We start from the raw sequence: 13466 nt of genomic DNA on the forward strand, positions 1-13466 counted from the left end.
TTCAAAACAGTTTTTGGCCAATGTCTCGCTTATTTATTAAGCAAACTCAACAAATTTGGGTCTCATTTTACGCAGAATGTCACGCTGAATCCAAAGCCGCAAGAATTTTGAATTTTCGTCAACAAATAACTGAGTTATGACCGTTTGAATTTCTGGGTTGTCGCCAGAGGGCCAAATTTTTGAAGGTTCGAAACAATTCGTGCTCGATATCTCGGAACCTATTTCAGATATTGAGACGCGGTTTGCGCCATTGTTTTTCTTGCAATTTTTTACATAAGAAATAGTTTTTAGATTTTACAAAAGACGAAAGTTGCAATTTTTTGCGGAAATTCATGACTAAAACTCTGCCAAACTTCTGATCTCAATATCTCGCTTATTTTTTGGAATAAACTTAAGTTACTAGACATCAGTGCATGTAGAATTTTCCGCAGATTCCAAATCTGGGATTGAAATTCAGATCCGACAACAAATAACTGAGTTATGGCTGATCAAAGTTTTGGAAAGTTGATTTTCATTTTTCCTAATTTTTCCTAATTTTTAAACTTAAATATCCCGGAAACTTTAATAGAGATATTGAGTTGCGGTTTGCGCCAATGTTTTTCTCGGCACATTTTACGTAAGAAAAAGTGCTCAAAAGCCCAAAATTCGATAGTCGATTTTTCGCCAAAAAAAAATCCGACTCAAACGATGAAAATTTTTCAATTTTTTAATTTTTGGCCATAACTCTCAAACTATTTGTCCGATCGATCTCAAATTTGGCAAGTTGATAGATTTTGAGCTCCTCTTTCGACTGATGTATCACACAAATGTATTAAACGTCGTTTTCATCTTGAAAACAGTGATTGAAAATCACCCCAAAACGACGTCTTCAAAACAGTTTTTGGCGAATGTCTCGTTTATTTATTAAGCAAACTCAAGAAATTTGGTCTCATTTTATGCAGAATTTCACGCTGAATCCAAAGCCGCAAGAATTTTTAATTTTCGTCAACTATTAACTAAGTTATCGCCGTTTGAATTTTTGGGTTGTAGCCAGAGAGCCAAATTTTTGAAGGTCGAAACAATTCGTGCTCAATATCTCAGAAACTATTACAGATATTGAGATGCGGTTTGCGCCATCGTTTTTCTCGCGATTTTTTTACATAAGAATTTGTTTTTAGATTTTTCGAAAGTCAAAAATTTAATTTTTTGGGAAAATGCACGACTAAAACCTGCGGTCGATAACTGGCGTATTTTCGGAATTATAGCTTATTTTACGCAGAATTTCGCGCAGATTCCAAATCCACGTCCAACAACAAATAACCGAGTTATGGCCGTTTAAAGTTTCGGATAGTTGATGTTTATTTTTGAAATAAATGTTCAATGCTTGATATCTTCGAAACTACAACAGATAAAAAGTAACGGTTTGTGCCATCGTTTTTCTCGCGTTTTTTAAAGCAGAATAAACAAACCGCAGTAATTAATAAACGACTTGTATTGCCAATATCTATTTATTTCTTCAGTTTTTTTATAGATACAATTAATATGTTAAAAAATTAAAAAAAACGAATTTAAGCTGTATTGTCTTGTTGCCAAATAGTTATTTATAAGACTAGAGCCAACAATAATCCATTTTGTCACTAGAGGTGCGTTGCCCATCCAAAATTAATAATAATTAGACGTTTCGTTTTACAGATTTGGACAGTTTCTTTGTGTCAAACTGCAACTGGAACGCTGTCTAAATATACCTCTCTAAAGTATCCGATTTGTTCCATAAATAACTATTTCCGTGCCAAATATCTTCGCGCTAAAAAAACGCGCTCGCAGTCGGTAGGATTCGAACCTACGCTCCCAGAGGGAATCTGATTTCTAGTCAGACGCCTTAACCGCTCGGCCACGACTGCCATACCTTCACTTTTGCGGCAACTGAACCATCACCAACCAAGACAACTTACCGTTAAATTCACATTGCAAATCGATGGCCCACTCAGCAGTAATCGTACGATATCGACATTTCCAGACCAAGCTGCCAGATGCAACGGCGACGACCCTTTAACGTCGACGATATTTGGCGAAGCGTCGTGTTCGAGCAACAGTTTAACGATTTCCCTGGAAGAGCGAAATTAATTTTTTTTAAACTGATGTGTACAGGGACGTACTTGTGGCCATTTAGAGCGGCGTGGTGCAACGCAGAGTACCCGCTGCTGTCTTGCACGTTGGCCCCAGGGCCTCTCCTCAAACTGAAAAAAAATAAAAATTAGTCCAAACAAGTGGCTTAAATGTGATCATTATCGCCACTTGTGGCCCTCGAGCGATTTTTCTATTTTCCGCCGAAAGGGTGGAGAGGACAGCAAGGTGAGGGTGTGGCGAAATGACTTTGCACCGCCGGCGGCATTTATATCGATCGACTTCCTTTTCAGCATTTACTTAACCTACGTGCATGAATTGACCCTGCAAATTCCACTCATAGGCTGTCATGACGTAATTGTGTCCAGGGCCGTTTGCGTGTCTGGCCCAATTAATTTTATGGACCCACCCGACCCATATTCGCCCCAGACGACGCATTAAGGACAACGAAAATTGCCAGCCGGTAATCAACAAAAGCATTAGGCGATGGATTAAGTTGCTAATTTAGATAGAGACTTATCTCCGAGAAAATATTCGCTCCAAATACTGGAGTTTCTTATCTGGAGTGAAGATGCGAGTGCTGTTAATAAAATACTTGAATTATCACGCCCGAAATTTCACACAAAAAGTGATAAGTAGGTGATAATAACCACCGAATATCTAATAAAATAACATGTTTGACATGTTTGCGATTTGATTGGAAAAGTGGTGATTCCACGCTTTATTTAAACAATTTTATTACACTCCAAATAAATAAATATGTGGATAACCTTGTCACTAAAACAATATTTGAAGAAAGCCTACTGTAATACATGCAATAAAGTTTTTCATTTTCATTATAAATGCGAAGTTTAGGGGCTTCATTCTTCACAGAGAAATTACACGAGTGGAATATTTTTCCACCCCCAAATCAATTACAGTCAAGAGCGAAAAATGTTGTCATTGTCACTGTTTTTACATATTAATTAATTAATTTTTTTTAATGACAGTTCTGAGGCCAAAAATTAAATTCAAAACTAAAAAGTTTCCTCAATTTCGAATTAAACTCTACAGTGAACCGACTGTATGCCATCTATTTTCTGAGCTCAATTTTATATGCAGTTTAACGAGAGCCCATAAAATGTTCACAATGAAAGTTTACCAGTTCGCTAAAACCTTAAATCCTACAATCAACACGCCTTCATTAGTTACAAGATAAACTGTAATTAAGATTGTAGAAAAGTTGAGGAAATATGGCAACGTGAGAGTTTTTTAGATTCTCAGACCGAAGGAGAAAGAAAAATTGTAAAATTTGGATGATTGAACCATTTTTTCTCAGATTTTTTTGGGATTTTGGTTCCTAGAACTTTTACATTTTCTCATTCGATGCCAATCTATGAAGTTCTTAGACCAAAGAATATAAAAATCTGTAAACTTGAACGATTTTTTTCTCAGATTTTTCGGTTTTAGGTCATCAGTTCTCATTTTTTTGTCAATTCAAAGGCAATTTTGGAACAGCCTGTATTTAACATTTTGCTTTAAATTAATAATAATAAAATAAGTGAATCTTAATTTTCCATAACTCATTCAACACCCGGTACCAAATTTAAATAATTTAAAATTCCCGGCGCATCCACCATTTTCATCTTTTCTGAAATTTAGAAAATATGATTTAAAGTCGACCTATACATACAGGGTGTTCAGAAAATTAACTATCACCATGACACTGCATAATCGGGCAATACCATAGACAACAGAAGGAAATTAAAAAAAAATTAAAATAAAAAAATATATAAATCTGAACAATTGAGACAATCTTAGTTCCTGACAGTTCTGGTTTTCTAGGTTTTTTTAAATCCTGAGTTTTTTACATTCTCAGACCAAAAAATCTAAACATCTGTAAATTTGGACGATCGCGCCAATTTTTTTTTTCAGATTTTTCAATTTTTTTTTTCAGATTTTTCAATTTTCAGTTAAATTTTTTCAGTCGTTCTTAAGATCTGAAGTTATCCGAATCTGAGTTTCCTACATTTTTAGACCAAAAAATAAAAAAATATGAATCTGAAAGATTAGGACTTTTTTCGCTGAGATTTTCGAGCTCTAAATAATCAGATTCTAAGAATTTTATTTTTTCTCCAACCTCTCCTTTATTCTTGGTGATTTCGTCTAAATTTCTATAATTTATTTGTAATTTCGTCAAACTCCCCCTGATTTCCTTGTGATTTCGTCCAACCTCTCCTTTATTCTTTGTCATTTTGTCTAAATTCCCCTGATTTCCTCGAAATTTTGTCCTACTTCCCCTTATTTTCTTGTTAATTCGTCCAACCTCTCCTTTATTCTTTGTGATTTTATCTAAATTCCCCTGATTTCCTTGTGATTTCGTCAAACTTCCCCTGTTTTCCTTGTAATTTCATCCAACTTCTCCTTTATTCTTTGTGATTTCGTCTAAATTTCCTTAATTTATTTATAATTTCGTGAAACTTCCTATGATTTCCTTGTGATTTCGTCAAATTTCCCCTGATTTCCATGTGAATTCGTCTAACTTCTCCTTTATTCTTTGAGATTTCGTCTAAATTCCCCTAATTTCTTGGTAATTTCGTCAAACTTCTTCTGATTTCTATGTGATTTCGTCCAACCTCTCCTTTATTTCTTTGTGATTTTCTCTAACTTTCCCTGATTTCCTATTGTTGCCTCAATGATTTCCCCTGATTTTTTATTAATTTCACTCATTTCATAACGATTTCCCCTGATTTCCTAAGACTGAAACACCGATCTCCCAGGAAAATGAACCCCACGATTTTTCTTTAAATTTTTCAGATTTTGCGTCTTCAATTTCTGAAAGTTTAAATACATTTTCTGTTATTTTCAAGCAAGGTTTGAGTTCTAACATTCTCAAACCAAAAAAAAAAAATTGTAAAATTCCAGAAACCTAAAAATTTCCAAATTTAGGAATCTGAAAAGTTGGAAGTTGTCATAAAGGTTATCTTCAATTAATTTATTATTTTTTAAATTCTTCGGTCTATCGAGATCGAGATCTGACAATTTTTAGCCTATAACTAGTTCATTATAATCCGATTTTCTGATCAAAAACATTTCAGAGTGGCAACACTGTTCTTTAGGAATTTTTAACTCATCACATTGTCACTTTTTTAAGCTCAATTCTCAACTTTCTCACAAATATTCTTATTATAATAGAAAAAACAATGACACATTTTCCACCAAACTTCTTGACACTTCACAGAGTGGTTGTCGGTCAAAAAAACAGTGTTACCAACATGAAACATATTTCAACGCCTCCCAAAAACCGTTGTTTCACCGTCACGGTACTTTCCACTAGATGGAACTAGATAATTTTTTTAGCTGACGATAGCAAACAAAAAGCACAACAAAAAAAGTATGAATACTCGTTTCACTTCCGAGATTTTTTCTAAATTTGACACGTTTCGCACAAGAATTCTGTTGAATCACTCGCGCTCATCTTTCACGGTTTCTAATGACTCCAGTGTTTATTTTTTAGCGCCCATAAAACGCAAAGAGAAATATTTACATGACAACATAAAACTAAAATTAGAAGACTACCTGTTTTTTGAGGAAAGTTTAGTACAAAAACGAGCGTTTTTTTATCTCGATTCGATCGAACTTATCGCTAATTGAGTAAACAAACAAAGCCGGCGTTTAACCACGTTTTAATACTCTTTCCAGACTTTCCCATTATTGAACAATTAGCAGGTCATCAGCTTTAAAACGAATCACCGCAATAATCGTGTCAATGGAGGCTATAAACTGATAAATAAAACATAAATAAAGTGCTGAGACAGAAAGTGTTGGGAAACACGCAATTATGTAACAACCGGTGAGTAATTTCACTGCTAAATCTCCAATTTTGTCAGTCTGAGTGCAGTTATTGTTACTAAAAAAGTGAGTTTTTTGTCCGCTCTGAAGAGCCTTGACCAACAGAGGAGTAACAGGTTATCTGGAGAAAGTTGCCACAAATAAATCCAGTGGAAGTTCTCCGCCTAATTCGAGTTAAACGACCGAAAAAAATTCCTCCGCTAATTCCTGTACTTGTGACAATTAGATACAATTTGCAAGAGCTCGAGGGTCTGTGAATCATAAAGAAGCAAATAAATTACAATGAATCACTGCCACAGGTAGTTTGAAAACATGAAAGAACACTGGTGGTGTTCACACCCCCTTGTTCATACAAAACCGCGGAATTTTCCCCCGAAAACCACCAGCTGATCCAACAACCCACCTTGCAAGAGGGCCACTCCTTTTGGCCCTTTGCCCTAGGATCTTCTCCACGACGGCCACATTGCCCTTCCGGGCTGCCTCGAGCAGTTCTTGGTCCTTCCCCATTATCCTCCTCCACCGGAATCGAACATTTAAAATAAATTCATGGCACAACACTAATTTACTCACTACCGTAGTACAAATTCATTGATCGCCTGTCAACCATGACACAACCGCGGCGCCTCTAGCGGCAACTGTCAAAAACACAGATAATAACAAGACGCGATCGCACATTTCCACCAATCACGCATGCGTGATGGCGTACTGTCTCTAACCTGCTGTTTATATTTTGGTTATCACAGCTGATTACGAGAGTTTGTGGGGAAATTATGCGAGATGAGACTTCTGTTGGCATGGGTGCTGTGTTTAGGGGTGGCTACAGGTGAGTCTTTGTGGTTTTGGGGGAGTTTGAGGAGATAACCTCACTTTTTTAGGTCAAAGGGTGACGTTCGATTTGGGAGATTATAACCCGGATAATAGCACAACAGCGGTGCGGACGAGGTTTATCAACTTGACGGGGTTATCAGAAATATGGGTGAGGCGCATACGGGAGGATGTGGGGTTTTTTATTGTTCAAGTACACTCGTATCCCTACAATGTGACGCTATCTTCAAACCGCAAATTCAAGAGGAAAGCGTCGGTGATGGGGGCCAACGTGGGGTTGGTCTCCTTTGACAAGGACGAGACTACGTTTTACGTGGAGGCGCTGAACTGGACCAGGGCCCTCGTCGTCGTCACTGTTTATACCTCTAAAGGTAGTCATCAAGTGTACTAGAGTTGGCTAGGTTCAATTGTACAAATTTGACAGTCATTTGTTAATTTTTTTTGGTATTTTTAAGGTGACAAGGTTGCCATCATTAGCTCCCTATAAATTGACATTTGTCCTTTTTGCTCTTTTTTGGCAGTTGGCATCATTGCCTTCCTAGATATTGACATTTGTTCATTTTGACGTAAAATTTGTTCTGAATTTAGGTTGCAAATCTGCGCTTTGACAGTCGTTGATAAACAAATCAAATAATTTTGGTGTTTTTAGAACGACACAGTTGGCATTATTATCTTCTTGAAAATTAACATTTTATCCACTTTGGCGTAAATTCGGTGTGAATTAAATCTATTTAGGTTTACTTCGACTGTTAATTTTTTATTGAAGGTTGGAATTTTGATGAGTTTATGGAAATTTTATAAAAATAAGGTTGGTAACGTTACCTCCCTATAAAGTGACATTTGTTCATTTTGACGTAAAATTCGCTTTGAATTTAGCTTGCTTAGGTTGCAAATGCCCACTTTTGCAGTTGTTTCTTTTTAAAAAAATAGAATTTCGATAAATCTTGCAAAATTTTAAGGGGACATGCTTGGCATTATTGCCCACTAGAAATTGACATTTGTTTATTTTGACGCTGAATTGCTGTGAAGTTAAGTTACAAACAGTCAGTTTATATGAAAAATGTTTACTTTGACTGTCATTTGTCTATTTAACGTTAAAATTTTGACAATTTTGGTATTTTTAAGATGACAAAGTTGCCATCACTATCTCTGTAGAAACTGATATTTGTCTATTTTGACATGAAATTTTCTGTGAAGATTTAGATTGTAAATGTCACATTGACGTAAAATTTTCTGAAAATTTGGTCATTTTTGGTTGCAATTATTCACTTTGGCCGTTATTTCTTTAGTAAAGGTTGCAATTTTGATGAGTTTTCCGACATTTTATAATAAGGTTGGTGTCATTACCTCCATAGAAACTGACATTTGTCTATTTTGACGTAAAATTCGCTTTGTATTTATTCGGTTTAGGTTGCAAATGTCCGCTTTTAAAGTGATTTTTTATCAAAAGTTGGATTTTCGACGAATTTTTGGAAATTTTGAGGTGACATGGTTGGCATTATCACCTTCCTAGAAATTGACATTTGTCTATTTTGAGGTTGAATTTGCTGTGAAGTTAGCTTAAAGACAGTCAGTCGGTTTCTATGAAAAATGTTCGCTTTGACTGTCATTTGTTTATTTAACGTTGACATTTTGATAATTTTGTTTTTTTAAGATGGCTAGGTTGGCATTATTACCTATCTAGAAACTGACACTTGTCTATTTTGACATTAAATTTGTTGTGAATTTAGATTACATACAATTGGTTTAGATTGTAAATGTCACTTTGACAATTAACTTTTTTTTTTAATTTATTATGGCTATTCTGGAAATTGACATTTCTCGGTTTTGACGTAAAATTTTCTGTTAATTTGGTCGTTTTAGGTTGAAATATTTACTTTGGCAGTTATTACATTATTTAAGGTTGGGATCTTGATGAATGCTTGGCAATTTTAAGGTGGCAAAGTTGGCATCTTTACCTCTCTAGAAATTGACAGTTGTTTATTTGGACGTAAAATTTGCTGCAAATTTAGATTACCTACAGTCGATTTTGGCTGCAAATGTGCTCTTTGACTGTCATTTCTTTATTTAACGTTAACATTTTGATAATTTTGGTTTTTTTAAGATGACTAGGTTGGCATCATTTCCTCTCTAGAAACTGACACTTGTCTATTTTGACATTAAATTTGTTGTGAATTTAGATTACATACAATTTAGATTGTAAATGTCACTTTGACAATTGACTTTTTTTTAAATTTATTATGGCTACTCTGGAAATTGACATTTCTCGGTTTTGACGTAAAATTTTATGTTAATTTGGTCGTTTTAGGTTGAAATATCTACTTTGGCAGTTATTACATTATTTAAGGTTGGGATCTTGATGAATGCTTGGCAATTTTAAGGGTGGCAAAGTTGGCATCGTTACCTCTCTAGAAATTGACAGTTGTTTATTTGGACGTAAAATTTGCTGCAAATTTAGATTACCTACAGTCGATTTTAGCTGCAAATGTGCTCTTTGACAGTCATTTGTTTATTTAACGTTGAAATCTTTTCTAATTTTGGTGTTTTTAAGACGAGAAGGTTGGTATCATCACCTCCCTAGAAATTGACAGTTTGACGTAAAATTCGCCGCGAATTTAGATAAAATATAATTAGTTTTTTATTTATTTATTTGTAAATTTTAGATCCGGTGCCCGGAGGTTGCAATTTAAGTTTCTCGACGGAATTCGCCCCATACCAACTCGTCTCGTACACCGACGACGTCATAATAGTGCAAAGTCAGGCGCCCTCCGCCTTTGACACCACCTGCGACCAAGACACCATCCAGGTGGACCTGTACCACTTGTATCTGCACGAAAACGACTTCGACGACCACCACTACTTCACCGGGATTTCAAACATGTTGACCGTGGAGGCGATCAAAGCCCATGGATACAAAGTATCCAGCGGCGAGGGCTATTTTAAGTACCGAAAACTCTACAGCGCGTACAGGGGCGTAGGACAGGTGTTCGCAATTATAGCGAGCCACAACAATAGAACCTCTGCTTACGTCCCTGCGGTTTCATACGGGTGCGATGTGACAAACCAGAGCGAGACCTGCAACGGCCCTGTGTCCCCCCATTGGAAGCTCATCTGCGCGGTGCTGTTGATTTTCGGGGGGTTCGTGAACTTCTTCGGACACAGATTTTTCAGGCTCACTCTGTATCTCATCGGGTTTGCTCTGGGGGTTTTCGTAACTTACGGGATTTTATCGGCGAGCGAAGCGAGTTTGACCGTTGGAGAGAAAACCACCACGTCCATCATCATCGGGCTTATTTACGGCTCGCTGTGGTTGTTCTTCTGGTGGAAGTTCGGAATTCCCATCTTCTCAGCCAGCGTGACGTTTTTCCTCGCCGGGTTCCTCATGGCCTCCATCATCTTCTACGCGGGCGTAGGTGAGACTTCCCTCTGTCAAACTCACGCTACAGTCTAATTCCAGCTGACTTGAGGATCTTCCACAACAACGCCAACTTCTGGTTGACTTTCGCCTGCATCATCGTCGCGTTCCAAACGATTTGGACCATGTGGACCCTGGAAGGCCACGTCTTCGCCTGCAGTTTCCTCGGCGCCTATGCGTGCGTCGCAGCGCTGAATTACTACACTGGAGGGAATCTTCAGTATATTGTTATTAACTCGTTTCGACGGATCGTGGTGAAGGATTTTAATATGGCGACGATTGATCCTCCGTTTCAGATCTTGGATGTTGTTCAGAGTATTTTGCTGGTGGTCATGACCACTTTCGGGTTTTATTACCAGATGAAGGAGCACAGGAATCGACCGCCGTTTCCCCCTCATCGGTATACGAGGCTTGTTCATGAAGGGGTGACCGAGACGACCCCACTGGTGGGAAGCAGCGGGGTCATTTTTTCGGATAATTGACCGGTGATATTGAAGACTCTCTATGTTTTTATAAATAAAAAAGTTATTGGATTACTGGGCTTTTATCTTTTTTTTATCTTTAAAATTACCAAAGATACTGAATTTTATAGCAAAAGTGCAATTTTTTTAATGGTCTTAAAGTAAAAAATTAAAACAAAAATTTTGCAATTTAGCACAGTTAAGGAAGTTGTAAAAAGAAGAAACATTGCCAAATTGTACTGTTTTTTCTTTAAAATTATCAAAGATACTGACTTTTATAGCAAAAAGGGCATTTTTATTTAATAGTTCGAAAATAAAAAAAAATCTAAAATTTTAAAATGATTATCTTGTGTTCAAAAAATTTTAAAGATAGCACACTCAAAGAACTTGCTAAAAGGAGTATACCACTGCCAAATTTTACTGTTTTATCTTTAAAATTATCTCAAATACTGACTTTTATAGCAAAAAGTGCAATTTTTTAAATGGTTCTAAAATAAAAAATTCTAAAATGACTGTCTTTGGTTAAAAAAAATTGTAATTGAGCACAGTTAAAAAGCTTGTAACGAAAAGTAACACTGCCAAGATCGACTGTTTTATCTTTAAAATTACCAAAGATACTGACTTTTATAGCAAAAAATGCAATAATTTTGAATAATTCTAAAATAAAAAGAATTTAAAATGACTGTCTTTTGTTCAAAAATTTTGCAATTAGCACACTTAGAAAACTTGTAAAAAGGAGTAACCCTGCTAAATTTTACTATATTATCTTTAAAATTACCAAAGATACTAATTTTATAGCAAAAGGTGCATTTTTTTAATGGTTCTAAAATAAAAAGATTCTAAAGTGACTGTTTTTAGGTCAAAAAGTTTGCTACTTAGCACACTTAGAGAACTTGTAAAAAGGAATAACTCTACCAAATTTTACTACTTCATTTTTAAAATTACCAAAGATACTAATTTTTTAGCAAAAAGTGCAATTTTTTTAATGGTTCTAAAATGACTTTTGTTCAAAAATTTTGAAATGTAGCACACTTAATACCTTGTAAAAAGGAGCAACACTGCCAAGTTTGACTGTTTTGTTTTAAAATTACCAAAGATACTGACTTTTACAGATCCCAAAATAAAAAATTTCTAAAATTATTGTCTTTGAATAAAAAATTTGGCAATTTAGCACACTTAAAGAGCTTGTAAAACGAAGTAACACCGCCAAGTTTAATAGTTTTATGTTTAAAATTATCAAAGATACTGACTTTTATAGCAAAAAGTGCAATTTATTAAATGGTTGTAAAATAAAAAATTCTAAATTGACTATGTTTTGTTTAAAAAAATTTGCAATTTAGCACACTTAAAGAGCTTGGAAAAAGGAGTAACACCGCTAAATTTTACTGCTTTATTTTTAAAATTATCAAAGATACTGATTTTTATAAAAAAAAGCAATTTTTTTTAGTCTTAAAATAAAAAAATTCTAAAATGACTGTCTTTGGTAAAAAATTTTTGTAATTTAGCACACTTAAAAAGCTTGTAACGAGAAGTAACACTGCCAAGTTGGACTGTTTTATCTTTAAAATTACCAAAGATACTGACTTTTATAGCAAAAAATGCAATAATTTTGAATAGTTCTAAAAGAAAAAGAATTTAAAATGACTGGCATTTGTTCAAAAATTTTGCAATTAGCACACTTAGAAAACTTGTAAAAAGAAGTAACCCTGCTAAATTTTACTATATTATCTTTAAAATTACCAAAGATACTAATTTTATAGCAAGAAGTGCATTTTTTAATGGTTCTAAAATAAAAAAATTCTAAAATGACTGTTTTTTGGTCAAAAATTTTGCTATTTAGCACACTTATAGAACTTGTAAGAAGGTATAACACTGCTAAATTTTACTACTTCATTTTTAAAATTACCAAAGATACTAATTTTTTAGCAAAAAGTGCAATTTTTTTAATGGTTCTAAAATGACTGTGTTTTGTTCAAAAATTTTGAAATTTAGCACACTTAATACCTTGTAAAAAAGAGCAACACTGCCAAGTTTGACTGTTTTATCTTTAAAATTACCAAAGATACTGACTTTTACAGTAAAAAGTGCAATTTTTGTAAAGATCCCAAAATAAAAAATTTCTAAAATGATTGTCTTAGGATAAAAAATTTGGCAATTTAGCACACTTAAAGAGCTTGTAAAAAGGAGTAACTCTGACAAATTTTACTTTTTTATTTTGAAAATTATCAAACATACTGACTTTTATAGCAAAAAGTGCAATTTTTTTATTGGTCCTGAAATAAAAAAAGTCTAAAATGACTGTGTTTTGTTCAAAAATTTTGCCATTTAGCACACTTAGAGAACCTGTAAAAAGGAATAACACTACCAAATTTTACTACTTTATTTTTAAAATTACCAAAGATACTAATTTTTTAGCAAAAAGTGCAATTTTTTTTAATGGTTCTAAAATGACTGTGTTTTGTTCAAAAATTTTGAAATTTAGCACACTTAGTACCTTGTTAAAAGGAGCAACACTGCCAAGTTTGACAGTTTTATCTTTAAAATTACCAAAGATACTGACTTTTACAGTAAAAAGTGCAATTTTTGTAAAGATCTCAAAATAAAAAATTTCTAAAATGATTGTCTTGGGATACAAAACTTGGCAATTTAGCACACTTAAAGAACTTGTAAAGAGGAGCAGATTTTACTTTTTTATCTTGAAAATTATCAAAGATACTGACTTTTATAGCAAAAAGTGCAATTTTTTTATTGGTCCTGAAATAAAAAAAATCTAAAATGACTGTGTTTTGCTCAAAAATTTTGCCATTTAGCACACTTAATAAAGAGCTTGT

General features: G+C 34.4%; 2 protein-coding genes and 1 non-coding gene across 3 annotated transcripts in view; 1 reads left to right on the forward strand and 2 right to left on the reverse strand.

Moving 5' to 3' along the window:
* Nucleotides 1-6463, reverse strand: part of LOC148166458 (ankyrin repeat and sterile alpha motif domain-containing protein 1B-like) — a 36931-nt gene extending 30468 nt beyond the window's left edge. The window contains exons 1-3 of the mRNA XM_088048603.1: nt 6338-6463; nt 2136-2216; nt 1932-2085 (exon numbers count right to left, since the gene is read on the reverse strand). Coding sequence (XP_087904729.1) covers nt 1932-2085; nt 2136-2216; nt 6338-6441 — 339 coding nt within the window. The 5' untranslated portion in view covers nt 6442-6463. The remainder of the gene's footprint in view (nt 1-1931; nt 2086-2135; nt 2217-6337) is intronic.
* On the reverse strand, nt 1799-1880 carry TRNAS-AGA (transfer RNA serine (anticodon AGA)). Its single transcript has one exon. It is a non-coding gene; the product is annotated as a tRNA-Ser (tRNA).
* Nucleotides 6464-6599: 136 nt separating the features above from the next.
* On the forward strand, nt 6600-10710 carry LOC148166460 (transmembrane 7 superfamily member 3-like). The gene is made up of 4 exons (XM_088048604.1): nt 6600-6757; nt 6810-7130; nt 9423-10172; nt 10217-10710. The coding sequence occupies exons 1-4, from the start codon at nt 6712-6714 to the stop codon at nt 10654-10656; spliced, it is 1557 nt and encodes a 518-aa protein (XP_087904730.1). The 5' UTR covers nt 6600-6711; the 3' UTR covers nt 10657-10710.
* Nucleotides 10711-13466: the final 2756 nt, after the last annotated feature.

This window comes from Gnatocerus cornutus, unplaced genomic scaffold (genome assembly GCF_029298725.1).
Source record: "Gnatocerus cornutus isolate USDA-ARS CGAHR unplaced genomic scaffold, icGnaCorn1.1 ctg00000023.1, whole genome shotgun sequence".
In the NCBI taxonomy this organism is placed as follows: Eukaryota; Metazoa; Arthropoda; class Insecta; order Coleoptera; family Tenebrionidae; genus Gnatocerus; species Gnatocerus cornutus.